This window comes from Phalacrocorax aristotelis, chromosome 2, assembly GCF_949628215.1.
Source record: "Phalacrocorax aristotelis chromosome 2, bGulAri2.1, whole genome shotgun sequence".
Lineage (NCBI taxonomy): Eukaryota > Metazoa > Chordata > Aves > Suliformes > Phalacrocoracidae > Phalacrocorax > Phalacrocorax aristotelis.
Genome location: NC_134277.1, coordinates 147,805,197 through 147,829,681, shown reverse-complemented (window position 1 = coordinate 147,829,681; position 24,485 = coordinate 147,805,197). Strand labels below are relative to the sequence as shown.

General features: G+C 40.1%; 1 protein-coding gene across 1 annotated transcript in view; it reads left to right on the top strand.

The window, feature by feature from the left end:
• ANGPT1 (angiopoietin 1) overlaps positions 1-24,485 on the top strand; it is a 175,627-nt gene that overhangs the window by 141,088 nt on the left and 10,054 nt on the right. The window contains exon 8 of the mRNA XM_075085607.1: positions 21,600-21,730. Within this exon, the coding sequence (XP_074941708.1) occupies positions 21,600-21,730 (131 nt within the window). The remainder of the gene's footprint in view (positions 1-21,599; positions 21,731-24,485) is intronic.

The window sequence follows — 24,485 nt, the reverse complement described above, 5'->3', positions numbered from 1 at the left end:
TTATGAGTAATCTATATTGTTATTCTTCTTGCACAGTGTTTCTCTCTTTTAAGCCTCTGTTGCTTTATGTCACCTCTACATATTTGTATTAAGAAAGAATGTCAAACAAGTATTTTAACAAAGTTTATAAAATCCTGGTGTGAATCAACCTCACTGTTCCCAAGGTAAGAGCCCCAATTTTGCCAGTAACAACACCAAGAAGAGCTGTTTCTTTAATTTATTTGTCAAAGCATTTACAAAGAGCTTAAACCAACTGATGTTTGTATTAGTGTAGAATATAGCATAGAAACCAGTAACATCGTTTCTTCATCTCTTCTGTGCTTTGACATGAAACAATTCCTGAATAAAAGAACATTGTGAAGCTGAGACACTTCTGCATATGTGCCACTCCTGAGGAATTTTTTTAATATCAAAACTATTGTGTAGGATATACAGACATCTCCAAGATCAGATGGCATTTAAATTCAGGCTATCTATCACAGGGACATAAGTGATGTGACAGTTGGCTCTATTTCTATAAAAACCTAAATAATACAATAACTGATTTTAAATGTTACAATAATTTTCTTAATTAACAGTTGAGTATCCTTGTCACTTTTTCACTGTTTAAATTTACTTAATTCTTGTATAACATCATAAGTGTTAAAACTCTACAATTTACAACGATTATCAGAATGTAGATTAGCATAGTGAAAATTTGTGTATGAATTGTGAAGGATATGTATAAGGGCACGTCAAAAGTTACAGATGGATGCAACATCACAGTGTGAACTTTTAGACTTTCATTAATATTTGCTAATCACTGATACATTGATGATTTAAGATTGCAACATAATGGTTCTATAAGTTTAAGGTTGCAAACAGTAAAGGACTGTGAGAGACTAATGCAAAAGCAAAATTTAGAATGAGAAAAAAAATCTTAGTAAAAGTCAGGATTACAAAATATCTCTGTATTAGAATAGTTTCTTTAATGAAGATTCCATGATTGTATCATTCTCCTCACTATTATCTGTGAATGTTGGGAAGTGGAGTACATTTTCAGGATCAAAATTCAGGTCCAGCTCAAAATATTTAACATGGACATTATTCTTGACATAACCTTGATCAAAACTGAAGAAACTGACGCTTCCAAATCCCAGTCCAGAAAAGGCTGAAATGTGGATACAAAGAATGAGATGTGCCTCTGATTTCAATTAGAAAAATTATATTCTTCCTGTGGTGGCCAAGATCTCCATCAGGGTAGACTTGACCACTAAGTGTTTACAAGGTTATGATGAATTTATATAACATTAGTAGCAAAATCTGCAGATAAAAAAAAATCATGTTCACGATTTTTACCATTAGTCAAAAATTCAAACTTTAATTCTCCACAATGCAGAAGCAAAGAAGAATGGGACCTGGAGGTCCCCTCTGTACAATTTCTAACAGAGAGATGTGCACAGTCTCTGCGCACACAGCTGTTGACTCTCTGCCCACTCTCTGAGCTAAACAGAAGGTTGGTAGACCTGTCAATGTGGCATCAAGCCCAAGCTAATATGTCCTGGCCTTGAGTAGGTTCAGTGTCGTGCTTATTGCGACAGTACAGCTTCCAGCCAGGATGGAGTGTGGGCAGAATGAGCTCATGTCTGCTCAGAGACCTGACAGAGCAAGCTTTCATCTGCCTGCAAAAAAACATGCAGAAATTCTTAGTGACCCTTATTTAATCTAATATGTTCGCGGTTAAGGTCTCTGAAGTCTGTTGCAAATTGCCCAACTAACCAACTCCAGGGTATTTTTTTCCCCCTTTTATAATGAACAGCTCTACTGGCAAGTGTTTCTAGACCCTGATTCTGAGAACACTTTCTGCATTGATTCACTATATTTTAAGGATAATACCCACAAAGTGGTGTGATATTTTCTGTAAGTTCTCTTCCTTCATGAGTCAAAAAGTCAAGTGTACCTGTGAGGCTTTGGGAAAGGGGTCATCCTAGATATTTCCAGTCATTTGTTGCATCAATCTTTAAGAGTTTGTTGTTTTGTTGTTGAGTTGTGGGGGTTTTCCCTACCAAATTGGAACACACTTGATTTTGCTGCATCTCTCTCTAAAGTAATGGTGAAGTGAAATTATTCATTATTTGGTTCACAGCAGCAATGCAGAGATGAGTTAGAGCACAAAGCAGGGTATACACCGTGTCTGAAGAGCTACCAATTTACATAAACCTACAAACAGATAACAACTTTGAACATCAGAGCTCAGAAGTATTGTGGTATCTGATGCAGAATACTTTTTATTGTTTGGCTGGTCTGCAAAGTTTAAATAAATCTTCTTTATTATCATGGAGGAAGGAGGTACTCAATAACAATGGAAGCATAATCAGAAAAAGATCGATGAGTGCCTGGTGCCATACAACATCTAGTCTCCAGCCTTCTGTTTCATCAGATGCTAGAGGCTGATGGGTTTTCAATTTTAAATCAGTGGTGGAAGAGCTCACCACACTTGACCCAAGTACATGCGTACTCTTTGTGTTCTGTTTTCTTTTATTTAGCATTATAATTCAGTTGCACTGAAGTAAAACCTCTTTGTACCAATCTCAGTGCCATTTGAACCAAAGAAGTCATTATTGTGAATCACAGCTCTTATAAGGTCATGACCTGGGTTTTTAGGGGGAAAAAAGCATGTAAGACATACTGATCCCTGTTAGCCCGGTCAGTGTGGCACCAGCAAGGAACTTGGATCAGAAATGGGTGACAGTCAGTGAACCTTTCACTCATATATGACTGTTTATCAGCCACAAATGACGCCAAGGGAGTTGAAATATGTTTTAACAGTCTGTTTATATTTTTCTACAGAGGTCTTAATGCCACATAACTCATTTTGGCATTTTTTAAACTTAATTTTGCATTAAGAAAACCAAGCAAACAGTGAAGCCAATATTTATTTTTCAAATAACTATAAACATTTCACAGAAACTCTCTGAGCATCAGTCACTTTTAAAATCTGTTACCTTTTCCTAGATACTTGTCCTTATAATGAAAGCCTAACCTTTGTATGACAAAAGAGATAAAGGCCAGAGGGTGAGCATAGCATGTTGTACAATACAGCCGCTAATGAGTAAAGGTCAGGCATGTTGTGTATTGTTTTAGGCTGGTGGTGGGACATGCTTGAGTATATAAGTGTTTTCATTCTACATCCTTTTTTCAATATCATAAACCTTTAATCAAAAAACTAATTGGCATATTGCTGGTGTGAATGACACTATATGAATAAGAGAAGCCTTTTCTTTCTCTTCCCCGCCATTTTTTTCTTCTCTTTCCTCTCCTCTTATGCCCTCATTCAGCAATACAGTTAGGCATTTTTTTATTTTTTTAAAAGCAGATACTAAGTACTTTGCTGAGGCAGGGCCACCAGACCTTTCACTGAAGGACAAGTCACTCCTGTTTCATTTTTATTGCACACTCTTTAAGATGACATAAAAATGTAAGAAAAACCCAAACAACAAAATATCTATATATGTTGGTCAGAAAGAGATCATGATAATTATGTTGTCGTTGATACTACCTTATATTGTTTCCATATTTGGAAATTATTGCATTTCTTGAAATGTCCACAAAGTGATTCTTCAACATCCCTTACTGTTTACTGATGTCATGAGTCTGAGTACACAGCCATCAGATTAAGCCCATTAATCTAATTGGTAGTAATTCATAAATTGTGAACTGGCTTATTCATCAGGACTGAACAGGTTCAAACATAGGTAAGTGAATGGAAACCCATATTAACATTTTGCTTTGAAAATAATATCCCCCCAAAAGATCCCTGCTTTTTCCTCTGGGATTCACCCAGCAGGAAGCACACATGTCTTGACACGAATCCCATCATAAATCTTGAAAATCTCATGCAGAACCCAAAATATTTATTTTAATGTGTTATTCATTAAGTTATTTCTCTAAATCGTAGTCTGTTGGCAGCTGCAAACTCATTTCATTCCAGCCACATTATAGCAATGCTATAGTATGATTTGAGAGGGTCATTAGGCCATTAACACTGGAAAATTTTCAAAAATAGAATCTGCAAATGCCGAAAAGAGCACAATTATAAAAGAAGATTGCACTGCTAGCACAGAATAAAGTACTGGGGGGTTGGACAAGATGATCTCCAGAGGTCACTTCTAACCCCTATCATTCTGTGATTCTATGATATAAACAATCAAAAGAAATTGATGAAAAATTAATTGCAGACTATTTCCACTTCTGTCAATAATGATTAGTTTCCTTAGATTCAAGCTCTTCACAAGGAGGAAAAAATAACCATAGATATTCTTAAGGTACCTTACACAGTTTCAGTTAACTATTGTGACAGTGGAAACATGGAGAAAAAGTTATTCAATCTACATGTTATGTCCAATTCAGTATTTAAATAATTTCTTAATGGTGATTACAGGTTACACCTCATTCAACATTCAATTTGAGAAAAACAAAGAAAGTTCAGTACTCATATTTCAATTCGGGAATTCTGTGAGCTAGTGTGCCTCTCATTGTTTTTTAGCCAACGGCCTTAGCCACTATACACAACTTCAAGCAATATAAGCCTGAGTGAAGCAGGCATGATTCTTGAACAGAATGACAGCATTTTGCTTTCACTGTGTAGAAGTGTAAATGTTTCCATAAAGTGAAACACAAAAGCTGTCTCCTTACAGGAGGTACTGCAGCCTTACTGGCATTCTTGGAACAGGTTATTTCAAGGACATTACACCATTTTGTTTTATGCAAAATCTTTGGAATCTAAAGACATCATCTTAGTGCTGGTCCTTGGTTTTGCGAATATTTTTCTGGTCCTCTCTTATCTGATTTTTACCACTTGCTCTCTTAGCAAACTGAATAGTTTGTGGTACTACATAGTACTCCTGATCTGGTTTCCTGCTGGGCAGGCCTAAGAGCTGGTTATCTCACTGCCTGATTTGTGACCCAAGATGTTATCATGACCATGGAACTTTAGAGAAACAGTGTAATTTAAGGGAGGAGGCAATATACATTAAAATATCACATCAATTTCAGCTTAGAAAGGTAGTCTGAATCCTTGGGACACTGCCTTGTTTCAGGTGGATTGCAGTTTTTTGCTAAACTGTACAAATATTTGAATGAACCTCCACAATTAAGAAAACAGTGAGGGTCCAGCGTCCAGGTAAAATAAAAAGCTATCTCCACTTAGAAAGCATCTTTTATTGTTTGTTAATTTTATAAAAGAAATAAAATAAATTATGTATGTAATCTATGGAACCTCAAGAATTAGGCATGTATGAAACTAATCCTGTTCAGTGACAGTGACTTTTTAATGAGAAAAAGCTTACGTATGAATAAAGCTCTGAATTTTCTTGTAATAAGCATAGTAGTTTTTCCAATGAATCTGAAAATAGTGAGAATATGTAATTACTGATTCCACAGATAATGTGGGATTTTTTCTGAAAATTTTAGGGGTTTAGGACTTTTAAATTTTATTTTGTAAAAGGATTTTTATGAATCAATAACAAGAATCCTTGAATAGGTTTTACTAATATCATAGCTTAAGGCAAATACTGGGGAAAGAAGAAAATGCAAATAGCTATATTTTCTTTTGCATCTGTAATTGGAAAAGAAATGACACTTTTAAACAGCATCTTCACAGATTTCTTCCTCCGATTTCAAACAGAACATGCAACGTAGCAAAGTTTTAATTAGCATAGTTCAATAGTAGAGATGGAGTTGTGGTACTTAACCTCATAGCAAAACTATGGCTAATTTCAGCCATAATTCCAGCACACTCTTTGCAAAGAAAAAAAAATGAACAAAGACCAACAAAAAACCAAATCAAATCCCTAACACCCCCCCACCAAACCACATTTATTATATACTGTTTATACACATTAATTTCCAAACACCAACATACCTCAGTAAGATTTATACAGATTTTTAACACAGATCTGTCTATCATATTTGTTACTTTTACATTACTTATGATTAATTACTTTCAATTAAGTAAAATGTATTATAAATATTTTACTGTGGCCTGTAAATTATATTTTTCAATGACACTGCAGGGTAACAAGCTAGTATCTCTACAGTAGTCATCAGAGTAAAAGTTAGCTCTAACAGCATGCTGATACATTAAGTTTTCCATTTCTATTTTACCTGAAACGGTTAATTAGGATAATGTACAACCTATACGAATGACAGTGGGTAATTAACGTCGCCCTCAGCACAACAAAAGCATAGATTTATGAAATATATATCTGCATGGATTTCAACAGACTATATTTATGAGACTTCTGGAACTTCAAGAATATTTTGGAAAAATTATTAAGTTTAAATTTTTCTGGAGTTGTGTGGGTCCTTTTTACTGGATTTTCAAACAAGATTAATCAATTTACAGATAGATAAAAAAATTTTCAAACCAACGTTCACTGAACTTTTCCATTAGCTTTAATGGCTGTAAAACAGATTCTTAAATAAAAATGCACGAACATCACAAGGTTTAGCAATTTAGTAGAGGTAAGCAGCAGAATGTCTGATTACTTATATAAACCTTAGAAACTTTTCAAATATTAGTTTCTCTGGAGCGTCCCTGTATTTCTGTGCTGAAAAATCCCCTGAGAATTAATTTTGGCATTTCTACTCTTGGCTTCAGCCAAACCCAGAAAGTGTACTAGAGTAGGGAGAAAAATATTTGTATTTTTTAAGTTACATATTAAATTAACCAATTTTCTCTAACCTTGGCTTTGCCTGTGTTGTGGGCAAATGTTCAAATAAGTTCTAATTTTGTATTTTATTTTTTCAGAAGTTCATCCATCTTCAATGTTATCAAAAAAATATGCGTTATCATCTTAGTATATGTTCAATGTTTATATGTCTGTCTAAAACATAGATCATCTCTAGTTATTTCAAGTTTGAAATTAATACAGTCCCTATACTTTTGAAATTAACATATTATGTATTATACAGCCATGAATCAGGATAGAAATTTTTGTTTCTGTAGCAACAGGCAATCTTACCATTTATATGGCTGTGGGAGTGACAACTTTTTTTTCTGTAGCAAGATTTTAACTTTTCATTAATTAAAAAAAGTAATAAATCTAATAACTTAAAAGTTTCATTTCAGATTTCCATGAGAAAAAAAAATTAGTGGGTGATGTTGTTTTAATAAGTAGTGTGATGAAAAAATGTTTTAACAGATAATGGTAGTATCATATTAATTTATCTCTTCTGTGCTGTGTTTGGTGAGAGATTAGAGTAGAGGGAATTATTTCTGTTCAACACATCATTGTGATAGTAGCCTTTAAATATGTTCCCATCCCTGTTAACAGTAAATACCAGTGTTGCCGTATGTTTCCTCTCCATCACCACTATGTTACTGACATCAGCTGCAAACCTAGCAGCAAACACTGACACAGTGACCGTGTCTGTTGCTTCTGTAGCGTGTATTTCAAGCAGTAGAAGCACATGTTTGCTTGTTCACTGTCCAGAATAAACATATTTTTCAACATTTTTTGTAAGCTGTGACAAAGCACCATTTGTATGCATACAGCAGTATGACAGACCATTTGCCTTATGGTAGGAAAAATTCCTCTGACAGTAAATCTGGATGTCTTTTAATTACCCTTGCTCAGAATACCTGTTCCTGATAAGTACAGCTCATTAGTCAGTTATTAAAGAAATTTAATATAGGAAAATCAATTTTGATGTATTATTTTTATAAATTCATATTCAGTACAACATCAAGGCTCACTGGACTATTGTATAGTTTGCTGTAACATGTGGCTGTGTTTCTTATTCATGGCTAAGTAGGTTTGCTTGTTCACTGTCCAGAATAAACATATTTTTCTCTTTTGACCTGTCAGGTGTGCATGACTCAAACACAAGCTAAGATTAGCATGACCTCTTCGGAAAGAAAAAAAGCTTTTCTGTTAACAGTGTGCAGTCCCAGGGAAGGATCTTTCTACTGTGTAGTGTTTGTTGTCTCATGGACAAGCTGTACTGAAACAATTCTACAGGAAAAAATATGATTTCCATGTATTGTTGTATTTCATATTACCATTGTATCTTTAAAATTGGAAGATACGTGTTCTTACTCTCGATATATTGAATTCATATTTTGTTGGCTGGCACATTTCACTTGTTTCAACAGAAAAATGGGCAAGGAGTTGCAATAATGTCACAGAATCACACAGGATCACAGAATCCCAGGTTGGAAGGCACCTCAGGGATCATCTAGTCCAACCTTTCTAGGAAGAGCACAGTCTAGACAAGATGGCCCAGCACCCTGTCCAGCCAAATCTTAAAAGCGTCCAATGTGGCTGAGTCAACCACTTCCCCGGGGAGATTATTCCAATGGTTGACTGTCCTCAGCGTGAAAAATTTCCCTCTGATGTTCAATAAGAATCTCTCCAAGAGCAACTTGTGTCCTTTCCCCCTTGTCCTCTCCATGGGACTCCGTGTAAAAAGGGAGTCTCAATCTTCTTTGTAGCTACCCCTTAAGTACTGGTACACGGTGATGAGATCCCCTCTGAGCCTCCTTTTCTCAAGGCTGAACAAACCCAGCTCTCCCAGCCTATCCTCGTATGGCAGCTTCCCAGTCCTTGGATCATCTTGGTGGCCCTTCTCTGGACCCCTTCCAGCCTGTCTACATCCTCTTTGTATAGCGGGGACCAGAACTGTACACAGTACTCCAGGTGAGGCCTGACAAGCACTGAGTAGAGTGGGATAATGACTTCTTTCTCTCTGCTGGTGATGCCCTTTTTGATGCAACCCAGCATCCTGTTGGCCTTCTTGGCCGCAGCAGCACACTGATCGCTCATGTTGAGCTTTCTGTCCACCAGGACCCCCAGGTCCCTTTCCACAGAGCTGCTCTCCAGCCAGGTGGATCCCAGTCTGTGCTGCACCCCTGGATTATGTTTTGCCAAGTGCAAGACCTTACACTTGTCCTTGTTGAACTTCATATGTCAAACTTTTACAGCAGTGATCCATTGCTACAGAGCAGCAGAGAAATACGGAGGTCATGTTGCCTTGCACTTCCTAAGGAATTGTGGAAGGAAATTGTATTCATGAACTGGCAGCAAGAATGTTAAGAGCCAAATTAAAAATCTGTTCAATTTGTCAGAGCTACTTACTGCATTATTCAGGTTTTCGACACTTTGCAGACCCGTTATGCCTACTCTTTGCAGAGGTAAAAACTCTACTGGGAATACTATTAAGTTAAATGAAGGGTCCATGCATTTGCCATGTACACTGTTTATCAACTTTGGACTAAAGTTAGGAGTGGGAAAAATTTAGTATTGTTAGGTCTTTACAGTTAATATTGCTGTTTTTCTCCAGTCAGAGAGCTGCTGTGACATTCTCTTTCTTCTTCTCTTTGGTGCTTTTACATCAGTCCTTCAAGGCTGGGCAGTGATAAAGGTGGTGAATTTTTCTTGCAACTCAGATACATAGGTTAACAACAGCTCAGAATTTTGTGAGAGTAGTGGTGACTAAAGATGTTTATATCATCCTCCACCCTATCTAGTTTCTTCAATTTCTCCAAAGTATTTTCCTTTCTTTAAGAGTGGCTTTTAATTTACTTATAATGATCACTTACCTCATTTGGTGTTACGTTCTTGTTAGTTAAGTGATCTTGATTTATGATGAAATATTGGGGTTTGGTTTACTTTTGTTTCTTTTTATAATGAGAGGATGCACTGCTCTAATAAAATCAAATTTTTTTTCCCTGAAATAGTATGTTATGTTTAAGAAGAAGCTTTATTTCCTAACATAGAAAAAGGATGCGGATGGGTGCCCAGGCAATCTAGCTTTAATCTGAAGGACAAAAGCACTATGATGCCTTGTGCTTTGCAGCCCAGAATTGTTCAAACTCATGGGGAGCTCCCCGGTCACCACAGATGGCTCATGCTCTATCTCCAACAAGGAGATGGTCTTTCAACTGAATTTAGAAATTAGCACACACAAGGGATGTTTCCCTTCATTCAATAGTGGGAGTATTAAATGATAGAAAAGTTGAATACCAGGGTTAAGATTCCCAGATAGTTACCACATTATATTTAGTTCCATGTTTAACATGATTTTGGCAGACATTTTAGCTTCAGCTTCAGGGACAGCAATTTTTCTCTAGAGTGATTATTTAGATTTTGTCTCCCGTTCACAACACATTATCTATCATTAAATATTTGTGTTGTGGTTTAGCCGGCAGCTCAGCCCCACACAGCCACTTGCTCACTCCCGCACCGGTGGGATGGGGGAGAGAATCAGAAGGGTAATGCTCGAGGGTTGAGATAAGAACAGTTTAATAATTAAAATAAAACAACAACAACAAAAATGCAATGGAAAGGAAAACAATGAGAGTCATGAAACCTGGGGAGGGTCTAAGGGGGAATGAACCACCAAAACAAACTGCACGTGATGCAGCCGCTAACCACCCGCTGACATGACGCCGCCAGTCCCTGAACCACTCTGTCCCCTTCCACAGTATGTAGGATTTCTGACTGGGCAGGGCCAGCTCGGTTGGCAGATCCCCTCGTGTTGACTAACCAGGTGGCTTTTGCTAAATGTGTATCCCAGTGTTTGAATGTCCCACCTCCCATTGCTCTCAGCGTAGTTTTTAACAGTCCATTATACCATTCAATTTTCCCAGAGGCTGGTGCGTGATAGGGGATGTGATACACCCACTCAATGCCGCGCTCTTTGGCCCGGCTGTCTATGAGGTTGTTTCAGAAATGAGTCTTGTTGTCTGACTCAATTCTCTCCGGGGTGCCATGTGCCACAGGACTTGTTTTTTGAGACCCAGGATAGTGTTCCGGGCAGTGGCGTGGGGACAGGATATGTTTCCAGCCAGCCGGTTGTTGTTTCTACCATTGTAATCACATGGTGCTTGCCTTGACAGGTTTGTGGGAGTGTGATATAGTCAATTTGCCAGGCCTCCCCATACTTATATTTCAGCCGTCTCCCCCATACCACAGAGGCTTTACCCGCTTTGCTTGCTTGATTACAGTGCACATTTCACATTCGTGGATAGCCTGCGCAATAACGTCCATGGTCAAGTCCACCCCTTGATCACGAGCCCACCTGTATGTTGCATCTCTCCCTTGATGGCCTGAGGTGTCATGGGCCCACCGAGCTAGAAATAATTCACCCTTTTGTTGCCAGTCCAGATCCACCTCAGCCACTTCAATCTTAGCAGCCTGATCTACCTGCTGGTTGTTTCAGTGTTCTTCAGTGGCCCGACTCTTGGGGACATGAGCATCCACATGCCGTACCTTTACAACCAGTTTCTCTACCCGGGCAACAATATCTTGCCACAGTGTGGCAGCCCAGATGGGTTTGCCTCTGCGCTGCCAGTTGCTTTGCTTCCACTGCTGCAGCCAGCCCCACAGGACATTTGCCACCATCCAGGAGTCAGTATAGAGAGCGAGCACTGGCCACTTTTCCCATTCAGCGATGTTTAAGGCCAGCTGGATGGCCTTTACCTCTGCAAACTGGCTCGATTCACCTTCTCCTTCAGCAGTTTCTGCTACTTGTCGTGTAGGACTCCATACAGCAGCCTTCCATCTCCGGTGCTTTCCCACAAGGCGACAGGACCCATCAGTGAACAGGGCATACTGCTTCTCATTTTCTGGCAGTTTGTTATACAGTGGGGCTTCTTCAGCATGTGTCACCTCCTCCTCTGGTGATAATCCAAAATCTTTGCCTTCTGGCCAGTCCATAATCACTTCCAAGATTCCTGGGTGACTGGGGTTTCCTACTCGAGCCCGCTGGGTGATCAGTGCAACCCATTTACTCCACGTAGCATCAGTTGCATGGTGTGTAGAGGGGACGTTTCCTTTGAACATCCAGCCCAGCACTGGCAGTCGGGGTGCCAGGAGCAGCTGTGCCTCAGTACCAACCACTTCTGAAGCAGCTCGAACCCCTTCATATGCTGCCAATATCTCTTTCTCAGCTGGAGTATAGCAGGCTTTGGACCCTCTGTATCCACAACTCCAAAACCCTAGGGGTCGACCTCGGGTCTCCCCTGGTGCTTTCTGCCAGAGGCTCCAGGTAGGGCCATTCTCCCTGGCTGTGGTGTAGAGCACATTTTTTACATCTTGTCCTACCCGGACTGGGCCAATGACTACTGTATGAACTATCTCCTGTTTAATCTGTTCAAAGGCTTGTCGTTGCTCAGGGCACCATTTGAAATTATTCTTCTTCCAGATCACTTGATAGAGAGGGCTTATGATCAGACTGTAATTTGGAATATGCATTCTCCAAAAATCCATAACACCCAAAAACGCTTGTGTTTCCTTTTTGCTAGTTGGTGGAGACATGGCTGCTATTTTGTTGATCACATCTGTTGGGATCTGACGACGTCCATCTTCCCATTTTATTCCTAAAAGTTGGATATCTTGTGCGGATTCCTTCACCTTACTTTGTTTTATGGCAAAACCACCTTTCAGAAGGATTTGGACTATTTTCTCTCCTTTCTCAAAAACTTCTTCCGCTGTGTTGTCCCACACAATGATGTCATCAATGTATTGAAGGTGTTCTGGAGCCTCTCCCTGTTCCAGTACAGTCTGAATCAGTCCATGGCAAATGGTAGGACTGTGTTTCCACCCCTGGTGCAGTCGATTCCAGGCGTACTGGACGCCCCTCCATGTGAAAGCAAACTGTGGCCTGCACTCTGCTGCCAGAGGGATTGAGAAGAATGCATTAGCAATATCAGTTGTGGCATACCACTTGGCTGCCTTTGACTCCAGTTCGTATTGAAGTTCTAGCATGTCTGGCACAGCAGCACTCAACGGTGGAGTGACTTCATTCAGCCCACGATAGTCTACTGTTAGCCTCCACTCTCCATTAGACTTCTGCACTGGCCATATGGGACTGTTAAAGGGTGAGTGGGTCTTACTGATGACTCCTTGGCTCCTCAGCTGGTGAATGAGCTCATGGATGGGGATCAGAGAGTCTCTGTTGGTGCGATATTGCCGCCGGTGCACTGTTGTGGTGGCGATCGGCATGTCTTGTTCTTTGACCCTCAACAACCCCACAACAGAAGGGTGCTTTGAGAGACCGGGCAAGGTAGACAGCTGTTTAATTTCCTCCATCTCCAAGGCAGCTACACCAAAAGCCTACCTGTACCCTTTTGGGTCCTTGAAATACCCTCTCCTGAGGTAGTCTATGCCAAGGATGCACGGAGCCTCGGGGCCAGTCACAATGGGGTGCTTTTGCCACTCATTCCCGGTGAGGCTCACTTTGGCCTCCAATACAGTTAGCTCTTGGGATCCCCCTGTCACTTCAGCAATGCTGATGGGCTCTGCCCCTATATAGTTTGATGGCATTAAGGTGCACTGTGCGCCGGTGTCCACTAAAGCTTTATACTCTTGTGGGTCAGATGTGCCAGGCCATCGGATCCGCATGGTCCAGTAAGCCTGGTTATCCCTTTCCTCCACCTGGCTGGAGGTGTGTATCCTCTCCTTTGAGCAAAAGGATGCTTATTCCTAACAGCTGAGACACTGCTCTGTAGAGGTGGGGAGTAGGACAGATCTTCTTTGAGTTGCTGGACCTCTCGGGATAGTTTCTCCACATCAGAGACTAGCGAGGAAGAGCTATTTGCTTCATAATCCTGGAGTTTATCAATCACCTCCACCACTACTGGTGCCTCGTCTCCTCTCCAGGACATTCCTGACAATGAGTTTGCATACGAGGATGCTGGGCTCTGTACAAACTTCCATCACATGGGTCGTGTGCACTCAACTTCATCTGGATCTTTGGATGACCGTTGATTGTCCAGGTCACCATAAATCACCTCAAGCACAGCTAATTCCCTTAGATACTGGATGCCTTTCTACACAGTTGTCCATTTTCCTGGGCGATATGTAACATCTTTTTTAAAGGGATACCTTTCCTTCACTCCGGACAGGAGTCGCCTCCAAGGCTAAGGGCTTGTGTTCTTTTCCCAATTGCTTTGTCAATGCCCCCTTCCCCAGAAAGGGATCCCAATTGTTTGGCTTCTTTTCCCTCTAGTTCCAGGCTACTGGCCCCATTATCCCAGCATCAGAGCAGCCAGGTGGCAATTTGCTCCCCTAGACGATGGCTGAAATCTTTTCACATATCTTGCAACTCACTCAAGGACAGGGATCGGGTCGTCTCCATTTCATTTATAACTTCTTCCTCCTCTTCTGCTGATAGCCCTGCTTCATCACCCCATTCTAAACGAGTTGACTTCCACTTCCAGATTTCTTCTTGTGTATGGGGCAACTGTTACTGGCATGGGTTGATTCTCTCATTCAGCTCCAGTGCCTGTTGTGGGGGTTTGAGTGGCTGCAGTGCCTGTCCTGGGGCTTGGAGTGGCCTCAGTGCCTGTTGTTGGGACTGGAGTGACCACAGTGCCTGTCACTTTGCCTTTCAATCCAGAGACCTCTTCCCCTTGGGAGCACTGAATACTGTTGAGCAGGGCTCGGTACGCGTGGGCCAGACCCCAGCACGTTGCAGTTATCTGTGTCTCTCTGGAGTTCCCAGCGTAACAACATACTTTCTCCAAATATTCTACTAGTTTTTCAGCTGAAAACCAGTGTTTGCATAACAAATCTCTTAGGCAAAACATCACTAATCACAGCAGAAGACAGCAGACTGAACAAACCAACACCAATCTTTAACACAAACTGCAAAAACGAGAATATGGTGCTGTGACCAGCAGCTGTTATTATCTCCAACCCTTGAGCCCCACGTTGGGTGCCACAAAAGACTGTTGTGGTTTAACCGGCAGCTCTACCCCACACAGTCACTCGCTCACTCCCCCACCGGTGGGATGGGGGAGAGAATCAGAAGGGTAATGCTCGAGGGTTGAGATAAGAACAGTTTAATAATTAAAATAAAACAACAACAAAAATGCAATGGAAGGGAAAACAATGAGAGGTGGGAAACCTGAGGAAGGGAGGGTCTAAGGGGGAATGAACCACCAAAACAACCCGCACGTGACGCAGCCGCTCACCGCCCGCCGACCCGACGCTGCCAGTCCCCGAGCCACAACTGCCGCCCACGCGCCAACTGCCCCCGTTAATGTGCTGGCCGTGGCGTCACATGGTACGGAATGAACACGCCATTGGCCAGCCGGGGTCAGCTGCCTCGGCTGTGGCCCCGCCCCTCCCGGCCTCCCGCCCACGCGGCAGAGCTCAGGAAGCTGGGAAGGTCCCTGGCTACTACAGGCACTACAGTGAAGAGAATTAACCCTTTCTCAGCCAAAACCAGCACAATTTGGAAGATGTCTTATTACAGAGGTGCTTCTGTTATTCAGGGACTACTGTTAGTATTGGGAGACTTCACGCAATTTTTTAATACGTTCAGGAAAAGGCACACTAGGAAGCATTACCAGGAGCCAACAACATTTAATACTACTTCAGTAGACATTATTTTATTCACTGATAAACAAATGATATGTCATCCCCAAACAATTAATCAAAGCATTTTTGAGAAAGGATCTGAACTTAAAATAAAGCTATCTGGTTTTGAGGGTGTTTTGGGGTTGGGGGGGCGATGCTGTTTTTTACTTAGTGTTATTACAATTAATGACTAGAATTAAAAGAGTAACATGAGGATAATCTCTTATCACATCCACCTAAATGGTTGCAGGCCAGTGGGTTTGATTCACAAAGGGATTTAATCACCTAAATATAATTATAAATAGAATTTAGTTGACTAACACAGAAATTTGTAAAACTCTGCCAAATTCAGCATCTTTAAGAGTGGGTTTCACTTCACAAACTGAAGCTATCTAAAATTTAGATGCAAGTGTGAACCAGATAAAAGATGCAAGTTAAATCCTTCCTCAACCTCAGACATTTCAAAACTAGAGGACAAAATCCAGTCATATGGGTTTTAAAAACAAAGATGCTTTTCACATGCCTACCTTGGAGGACACTCAGTGTGAACTTGTATTTCTCCACACCTGTCTGTGTAGACATATTGCCACACACCAGGCATAAGTGGTGACCAGCAGGTTAGAAGAAGGGTTGAGATATAGGTGCCCTCCACTGCTACTGAAGTTAGGAAAAAATGGAATCCCAGTGAGGAGAGGGCTTAGAAAAGGAATTCTGGGTATAGGATTCTGATCACCATGTATCCATTTTATTCAATGACCTTTTCCACCCAAATTAACAACCCCTCCCTTGAGGAGGGATCAGAATTTAGGACTCCTTCCTGCCAACCATGTGGAATGAGCAGGTGTCAGAGAGAGACATTTTAGCCTGCAGAGAGAGGCAAAATGGAGACAGGAATTTGGAGGCATCCTTCTACCATATTTTGCAAAGGCAAGCTTTGATGTGTCTCTCCCCATTCATCACGCCGAATCTTTTAAATCCTGCTTCAAGACTCCTGTTTCTCTCTATTTAATGGGTACGAAACTTAGGCCATTACTCATGTTTATGAATTGCAGTCATGGAGATTCGTGCTAGAGCTTTTAGTACTGTGTCAATGATGAAATTCAATCTTATGTTAATTCATTAAAATACTTAAGACCATGCACACTGAGGTAGTTGAGATGGCACTCGATGTCTCTTAATGATGGTTGTTAATGTTGAGTAAGATAGCATATATTTTATTTACAAAGTATGCATTACTCACCAACAAAGCTGGATATGTCTTCTTAGCTATTTCATTGAGGCACTGTTTAAATGAAGGACTGAGTAATCTCTAATCGGTCTAACAGAAAAAAAATTTAGAGGAAGAAGTAGCTGACATTAAATTCTGGGAGTCCTACAGACATCTCACTAGTTCTAGTAAAAATATATAAATAAATAGAAATTCTAAGGTCAGGTGCTCTGTATGGAAACACTGAAGCAGAAACCATTTCCTACATTTTAAATAATATTTAGCACATAACATGTTCACATGGATTTATGACTGCATTTATTTCTTAGCGTTTTTCATATCTCATACTGTATGCTGCAATCTTCATAACTGCATGTTGCAGAAACATACAAATGTTTTCGTAATTTGTTTGGAATTATCCCAGGTTCATCTGTTAAACTTATCAAACCTGGTGTGAACACAGCTGAGCTGTATATACTTGAAAGAAGAATTCCAGGTGATCTAATCACTTTAAAAGGAAAAATTTTATGTGTAAATTTGAAATGGCTTTTCAGGCTGCCCTGCAGTTGCTTATGTAATACTTTTAGAACTATTCTTTCCACACAATATACCTTGCTTTGGTTTAAAGGGACAGCAGATAGTGAAGTTGTGTCACAGAGTAGGAATGGTGAAAAGCAAAACATGCTTAAGAGAATTCTTCCTCGCCATCACTGTGTATATATCCCAATCTGCCATTGCTATATCGCGTGGGAAAAGTCCGGAGGGAATTTCTAACATTTGTGCTAGATAAGAGGTAACAATTGCAATTTTTTGTTAAAATGTGCTGTTTCTTCTTAAGTACATCAGCTAGGAAAGCTGCTAGACTCTAAATGAATGCTCTCACCTGCTATGTTCCTCACAGTGATTTTAGAATTTCATTAAAATGTCATCAGATGTCCTCAAAACTTAATATACACATGCAGTATTTCTCTTACTCTTCCTCACTCATTATTTACTTGTTAATGCTTATTTGTTGCTATTTTAATTCCACTGTATACAGATAAAGTAGACTTATTCTTCTTGCTTATTTGAGCTTGAATTTGCTTTTCCCACCTGATTTGTAAATCTGAGCAGTGTTTCCTCTGCTTTCCTTGATCGTCAGAATTTTCGTGCTGTGAACAAGTGGAAAGACTGGAGGTGTAGTCCTGAAACTGGTCCTTGACTTTTGACTGGAATGAGTTGTTTCTTATTTTTAACTTCCTTTCCTTTGTCTCCTTCAAGAGCAACTAAGAGGAACTCTACCCTGAATCACCATCTTTTGTAAGGGAGGGAAATTATGTCCTAGTAGATATTGAGAGTTTATTTTGAAGGTTCCATCCTACAAATCTGAATCTGAGAATACAAAAAAATTAACCAAGTCTAAGTGGTGGTATATCTACTGCTGCCTGGGAGCTAGCAGGCTCATCAGTTGTCTTAGTGCTATGCAGACTTGCTATCTCAAGCCAGGCTAGTCTGGACCCATATGGCTTGAACTGAAGCTCAGAAGAACTGACTGCTTCAGGACCAATTTTGGTTTTTGATTGACATCCAGTTTTGGCCTAAAGTACCGCCAACTTTGTAGCATCATTTTTTCCTAACTGTTGGGTGATGCCAATTCAGGGAGAAAGGCACAAAGCAAGAAAATTACTGTTTCACCCTATGGTTCATCTGTACACTGCTGCAATATGATAAGCCTACTAGAGTTTGGAGCTAAGCTAAGCTTTATCCTTTTAAGTCACTGGAGATCTACTAGACAAATGGTATTGAAGGAAAGTCAAACATAACTAGCAAGATCTAAATCTGTGCTGAGTGGAATGTTTATAAAACATCAGGGCAAGAATATGAGCTTGTAAATAATCCTAATGCCCTACCCCTTTGGGGAAAACATTGTGCACCAAGTATTATTAATTTCTTTATTGTTTCCTTACATTATAAGAATTTTTTTATTGGACTAAGTGGGTTTTATAATGTTGATTGTTAATAAAATGACCTGGCTAGAATTGTCTTTCTGATTTAAGTAAACGGCGTTTGCTTTCTATACTGAATTTATGAGACTTCTGTGAGCTTTGGTGTTACTGATATAGTGAGGATGTATGGCCATTTAAAATCAGATTGTAGATATCATGTGACAAAGTAATTTTTCTGTCAACACAACCTCAGGCAAGTTTATTTTGTTCTGCAAAAAATTAGCCACAGCTTGCAAAACAAGGCAAAAGTCCAATGAATGAAGATGGGATCAATTCCAGCCTTTCGTTTGTATGGAACAAAGAAATGAACACGAGCAAAGACAGTTCTTAGAGTAATCTTGTCTAAAACAAGCATCCTTTGACAGAGCAACATAGTAATTATGGGCTAATTGCCACTGTGATTGGACAATAGCATAATGCAATGACCTTTTTGGATTCCTGTTCCTAGGTTGTTCCTTGTTAAATTTCTAAGAATCTTCATGAACTTTTACTGACACTCACACTTTGTCATATCCATTTTTGTGCTATCCAAAGGTATTTGACTGTCTATGGTAATTATATTTATTCCAGGAAATTTTATCTGTGTATATGTGTGTACTTCTCTCCATATAAAATTTACTCTAAGGATTAAGTCCAAACGTATTTAATCATCAGGCTTAGATCAGGTGACATGCAACACTAAAATCAAACGAAGGTAGGCAGTGTAACTACTTTGGAAGGACAGCCCTGACAGTTCTTTTCCTTAATATTTTTTTTTTTTAATGTTCATGCTTAACATCTATTGTCTCAATTTTTAAAGATGGAGAAAGAACATACAGGTAGAATTTCACTCAAAATTAGGTGAAGTTTAAGTCTGTCTGAAAGTGTGAATCCCAGACTCTCTAGAGCCCCAAGTGCTCTAGAGAGCACTTCTGTGCCTTCACATCTTTAGAGGGCTTAGTAACCTCACTGGGATATCCAGAAGACACTTCTCTGTAATGAGTTTCCACGACAAGTTTAATCAGATTGGCTTTGTTTGGATCTAATACCCACCCAGATATTGCATGCACAGATGCAAGCAGGCAACAACAACAACAACAAAAAAAACCCAAAAACCAGCCAACCAAAACCAACAAAAAAACCCCTGCAGCCATGCACTTGATTAAGGAAAGCTGCCATGTGGTGCCTATGCGCCCCTTCTCCTCCCTCTCATAAACAGAGCTCCAACCCCAAACTTCTGTGGGAGAATTGGGTTTTATTTAAATCTCAGTCTGGGGGTCAGACTCCTCCTTATCCCAGAAAAATACCAATAGCTTAACTACTACTGTGTAGGTTAGAATGGGTTAGGGATGCTTTCTACTCCTGTTAACACTGTAAACACTTTGCAGTGAAGTATCTATCTTCCATCTAAACAAATGGAGGAATGACACTCTGGTAAAGGCATTTTTTTAATTACTATTCATCCAAAGTCATTGGATCAAAATACAACAATCTAAGAGGCAGTGACAACAATCAGTGACTCACAAATGCTCTCCTTGTTCACTGTGTTTGTAGGAGAAGTTGGGAAGGCATTTTTTAGGATAGCACTCCCAGTTGTAAATCCCAGAGAGAAAGAGGCATCTCTCCTGCTTTACACACTCAGTCCTGCTTCTGCTCCCGTGGCTCCTTATGCATTATACATTCAATGTTTTAAAGATATACTTGCCTCTCTTCAGTAACCTTAGAAGAAACAGCACTGATGTTTCTCACCTTCTTTTCAGAGAAGTCTATGCCGCTAGATGCAAAATCATATTCTTTGTTAGCCCTGTGGCTCATGTATTCTTGCCTGTAGAGCTTCAGTGAGACAGGTGAGGGGTGCTCCTTCCCCTTTCTCTTGCTCCAGTGGCTAGGGTTTGCTACTGGAATGTAAGGACTATGGCATCATATTTCTCCAGTAGACACCGAGATCCTGTTACCTCCTTCCTGTATGTGAAGCTATTATGGCATCTTCCTCTTCCAGCTATGTTTTATGAAAAAAACCAAGAACGTACTGGTCAGACGTCTGATGTAGCTAGCTATGTACAGGAAGTAGTTTTTGCTGTGAGCATCGTCTCCCAGTGATGTCTGTCTCAGAGAGATGCTTATTGTGTGCAACGTCCTCCCCTCCCCTCCCCTCCCCTCCCCTCCCCTCCCCTCCCCTCTCCTCTCCTCTCCTCTCCTCTCCTCTCCTCTCCTCTCCTCTCCTCTCCTCTCCTCTCCTCTCCTCTCCTCTCCTCTCCTCTCCTCTCCTCTCCTCCATTTTCTTGTGCATGTCCCTTCAATTGTGAACTCAGGTCAGATGTTCCCAGGTGCCCAATGTTTCCTTGCTGGGACAGAGGTACTCCGTTAATCATCCCTGCAGCTGGCAAGCTTGGCTTTGGGCATTACAGGATGGAGTACCACAAATGCTCTGTTACTTGCTGGAGCTGGGCTCAGGCTCCTAGTTCATGGTTGTGGTTTCAACTAGTTGAAAAGACTTCTTAAGAGAAGGGGTATTTAGTATTGCAAATCATGAAGACTTTTGTGGCCTGAACTCTAAGTTATTCTCCAGTCATCACTCAGAGACAGATTTGGCAGAACTGGGTTGCTGGCCTATGCGTAACTGGTGGAATTAAAAATTCTGAAACTGCTGAAATCCTCTTTTGAGCCCAGGGATTAATAATGTGGCTGCTGTTAACTGGGAGTGCTGATTCTGTGCCACAGTAAAGAGACCAGCTACTCAAATACTCAATTATTCTGTCAATGTATTCCAGATCCCTGGGCACTTCTTCTCATTCTCTTTTCTGTCTCTTACTCCCTTCACTTTGCTGCATTTTCTGGTGCCGATTCCTTTTGCTCAGTTCTGCTCTGGGGCGGGGACAATATGTTACTACAGATACACTGAAAAAAACATTAATATACCCGTTTTACACCTGAAACAACTAAGAGAATGAGCCAAAACATGAGACATATTTTAATTTTCAGAATGCACTTCATACAAGGCAAACCTGATGTGGAAAGAGATATGGATCTTTTATTTTTCTTTTTGGTGACACTGATTTTTTTCTCTTGCCGTTTCAGGCTTTATTTAAAAGGTCATAGTGGAACAGCTGGAAAACAGAGTAGCCTGATCTTACATGGTGCTGAATTCAGTACAAAAGATGCTGACAATGACAACTGCATGTGTAAATGTGCTCTCATGTTGACTGGAGGTGAGTACAACGGTTCTGAAAATACATGTGACATTGACAAGAATCTACTCTATTTTCCTAAAACCAACATGGATGAAGCTGCATTCCTGGATGTCTAAGTACTGTGCAAAATTTCTTTTTATTATTATTACTCCTACTCTTTTCTGAATGTATATTGTGGTAGTGCCAATACCTCAATATTGCTATCAGCAGGGAAAGGATTATTCAGAGATGCAGTCAGTATACTTCTGCAGTGAAGCTGTTGCAACAACATCAAGGAGGAAAGCATAAGTTAGCATTATTGTTCAGGCAAGAAAGGCAAAGTAAGTGAGAAGAAGCTAAGAGACGAAGAAGGGGAAAAAGAACTTTGTGAGACGTGGGACAATCAGCCAGAAAAAGAAGAGACAAAATGCAGAGAAATAGATAGTAGATGGTGAAGTGTAAAAACAATCAGAATCTGGATTTGCAATATATTATCTATTTCACTTAGGGGTATGATTCTGTTATTGAAATAATTATAATGATTCGGCTTTCTGTCTTATACAAGCATAATACATATATACATATATACGTATATACGTATATACATACATAGTTAATATAATGGCTAATTCACTCACTTGTGAAAGTCTAGACCTGCAACCCCTGTTCAAATAGTAGCACTCAGCTGTTCTGGAAGATTTAAAACAGTATCCTTAGTGAGCTGAGTTGCGCTGCAGAAGGAAAGAAAGAAGAGTCGAGGTGGGAGAGAGCACAGAGGGGTTATACCGGTACAGTTTAAAACACCAGGTCAATGTGACTGCCAGCAAGTATAGTGCATATGACTGATATTTGTTCCTTTTGATGCAGAGGAGAAATATCTGAAATTATGTCCCCATAAATACATCTAAAGCTCTGCACAAGTGTGAGAGCTTTCTCTGGCGTATGATGCTTATTCCTAGTCTCTATATGGGCAAGCTCATTTTTATCTCTAGGGCACCACATTAAAGCAGAAAGCTTAAACTGGGATTCTTTGGTTCTTTGACTGTATGACCAAGAAAGGCCCTTATCTTCACATCTGATCCTCTTCAGACACTCTCCCTCAGTGATTTCTAACTTTGCTGGAAAAAATCCTATAACATATAAAATATTTAGGATCAGACTGTTAAACTGATATTATTTGTGGTTACTGGCACTCTGACTGAATTCAGCTCAGGCCACATTCAGGCATATATGAACCTCTAAAGCTATCATCTGCTAACAGAAGATGGGTTCCCATGACTGGGAATTTATATCAAATGCACAGCCTAGCTCCTCGTTCTCTTTTGCCTAGTGGAAATGACTCCATTGGGAAAATCTTTAAGGAGCTGATTTTTCAAGTTTTCCTAACTTCCTCTAGTCATACCTTATTAAAAGTCAGTGTGGGAAACTTTTTCCAATAGACAGGTGATCAGACACTAGTTTTCCATTTCTATAAAAAGAGAAGCGAACGAGTAGTTCTAGAGACAGATAATGGATAAGTAGTCAATAGTTTATTTTAATTAAAACTCTTGACCTTTCCCTTTAGAGACGATGCTAAATTGAAGTGTCTTACTTCCAGGACAGGCCAGAGTCTAGTGAGAAGCTCCTAAATGTGAGTTGTGTCTGTGCTGAAGTGTGGACTCATTCCTGTATCCGACCTGCCTGGAAATACCTCTGCTCCCAGACAGATAATTCTGGGAGCTGAGGGTTTTGTTTATTTTCCTGCCCTGACTTCTATGGCAGGTCAATGCCCTGCTAAGGTCAGCCTGTTGTTGAACAACCATTCCACAAGGTTCACATATATTTTGCTGCAGCAGTCCTGTAAATCAACAGGAAAACCACATATTGGGATATACTGGTGGCAAATGAAAGGAATAAGGAGAAAGGGGGAGAATTACCAAAGGCTGAGGAAACCACAAATAGAACAAATCACTGCAGAGTAAACGGAGATGCAGCGAGCCTTTGGAGATAGATATGTCTAGTCTTTTGGACTAGACTCTTGAGTACTAGTCTTTTGGAGATAGGCTGTACAGCACTGAGTGATTTGTATTTCTTCAAGAAAAGAAAGACTTTAATCAAGCTAGTGTTCTCCTCAAACACTCTGCTATGCTTTGCTGCTTGAAATTACTTTCTAATTCCTTGAGAAATATCAGAAATCGAATTAAATACCAAAACATTTGTTTAGTGAGTAGATTTCAGTTTTGTACCAAATGTATGTAATTAAGAAAAGCAGCAATGATAACAGTTTTTTGAAAACCTCTTTTTTTTTCCCCAGAAGTATCAGACTCTCTGTTAGTTTTGGCAACATCACAGAGAGCTCTTTAATGATGAATGATATGGAATCTACAGGCAGGTTTCTAGCTATCTTGACAGTTCGGGTGAGCCTGTTATCTCTATGAGGTGAACTGAATATATTTATGTCAGGAATAAAGGCTGAGATAAGCTGAAGCTCAAGCCTGTGATATGCTTATAGTCCAGGCTAAAAATAAAATGCAAGGAAAACACACATTTCTCTCTGTGATCTTACTAGTTGTCAGTTTTATTTGGTCTATATCAAAACTATTATTCTCTCTCCTCCTTTCTATCCTCCCTCTTCCTCAGAATAAGAAATTAAATACTAGGAGAATAATACAGTAGCATCAATGGAGTTTTGTGTGTTTGTGTTTGTTGTCTTTTCAAGAACCATGCTATGCTACTTGCCTCTATCTTAACATTGATTTTAGGGGATGCCTTCAAAAGTACTTGCATGAGCTGAATTATTAGCCCCTGTGAAGGG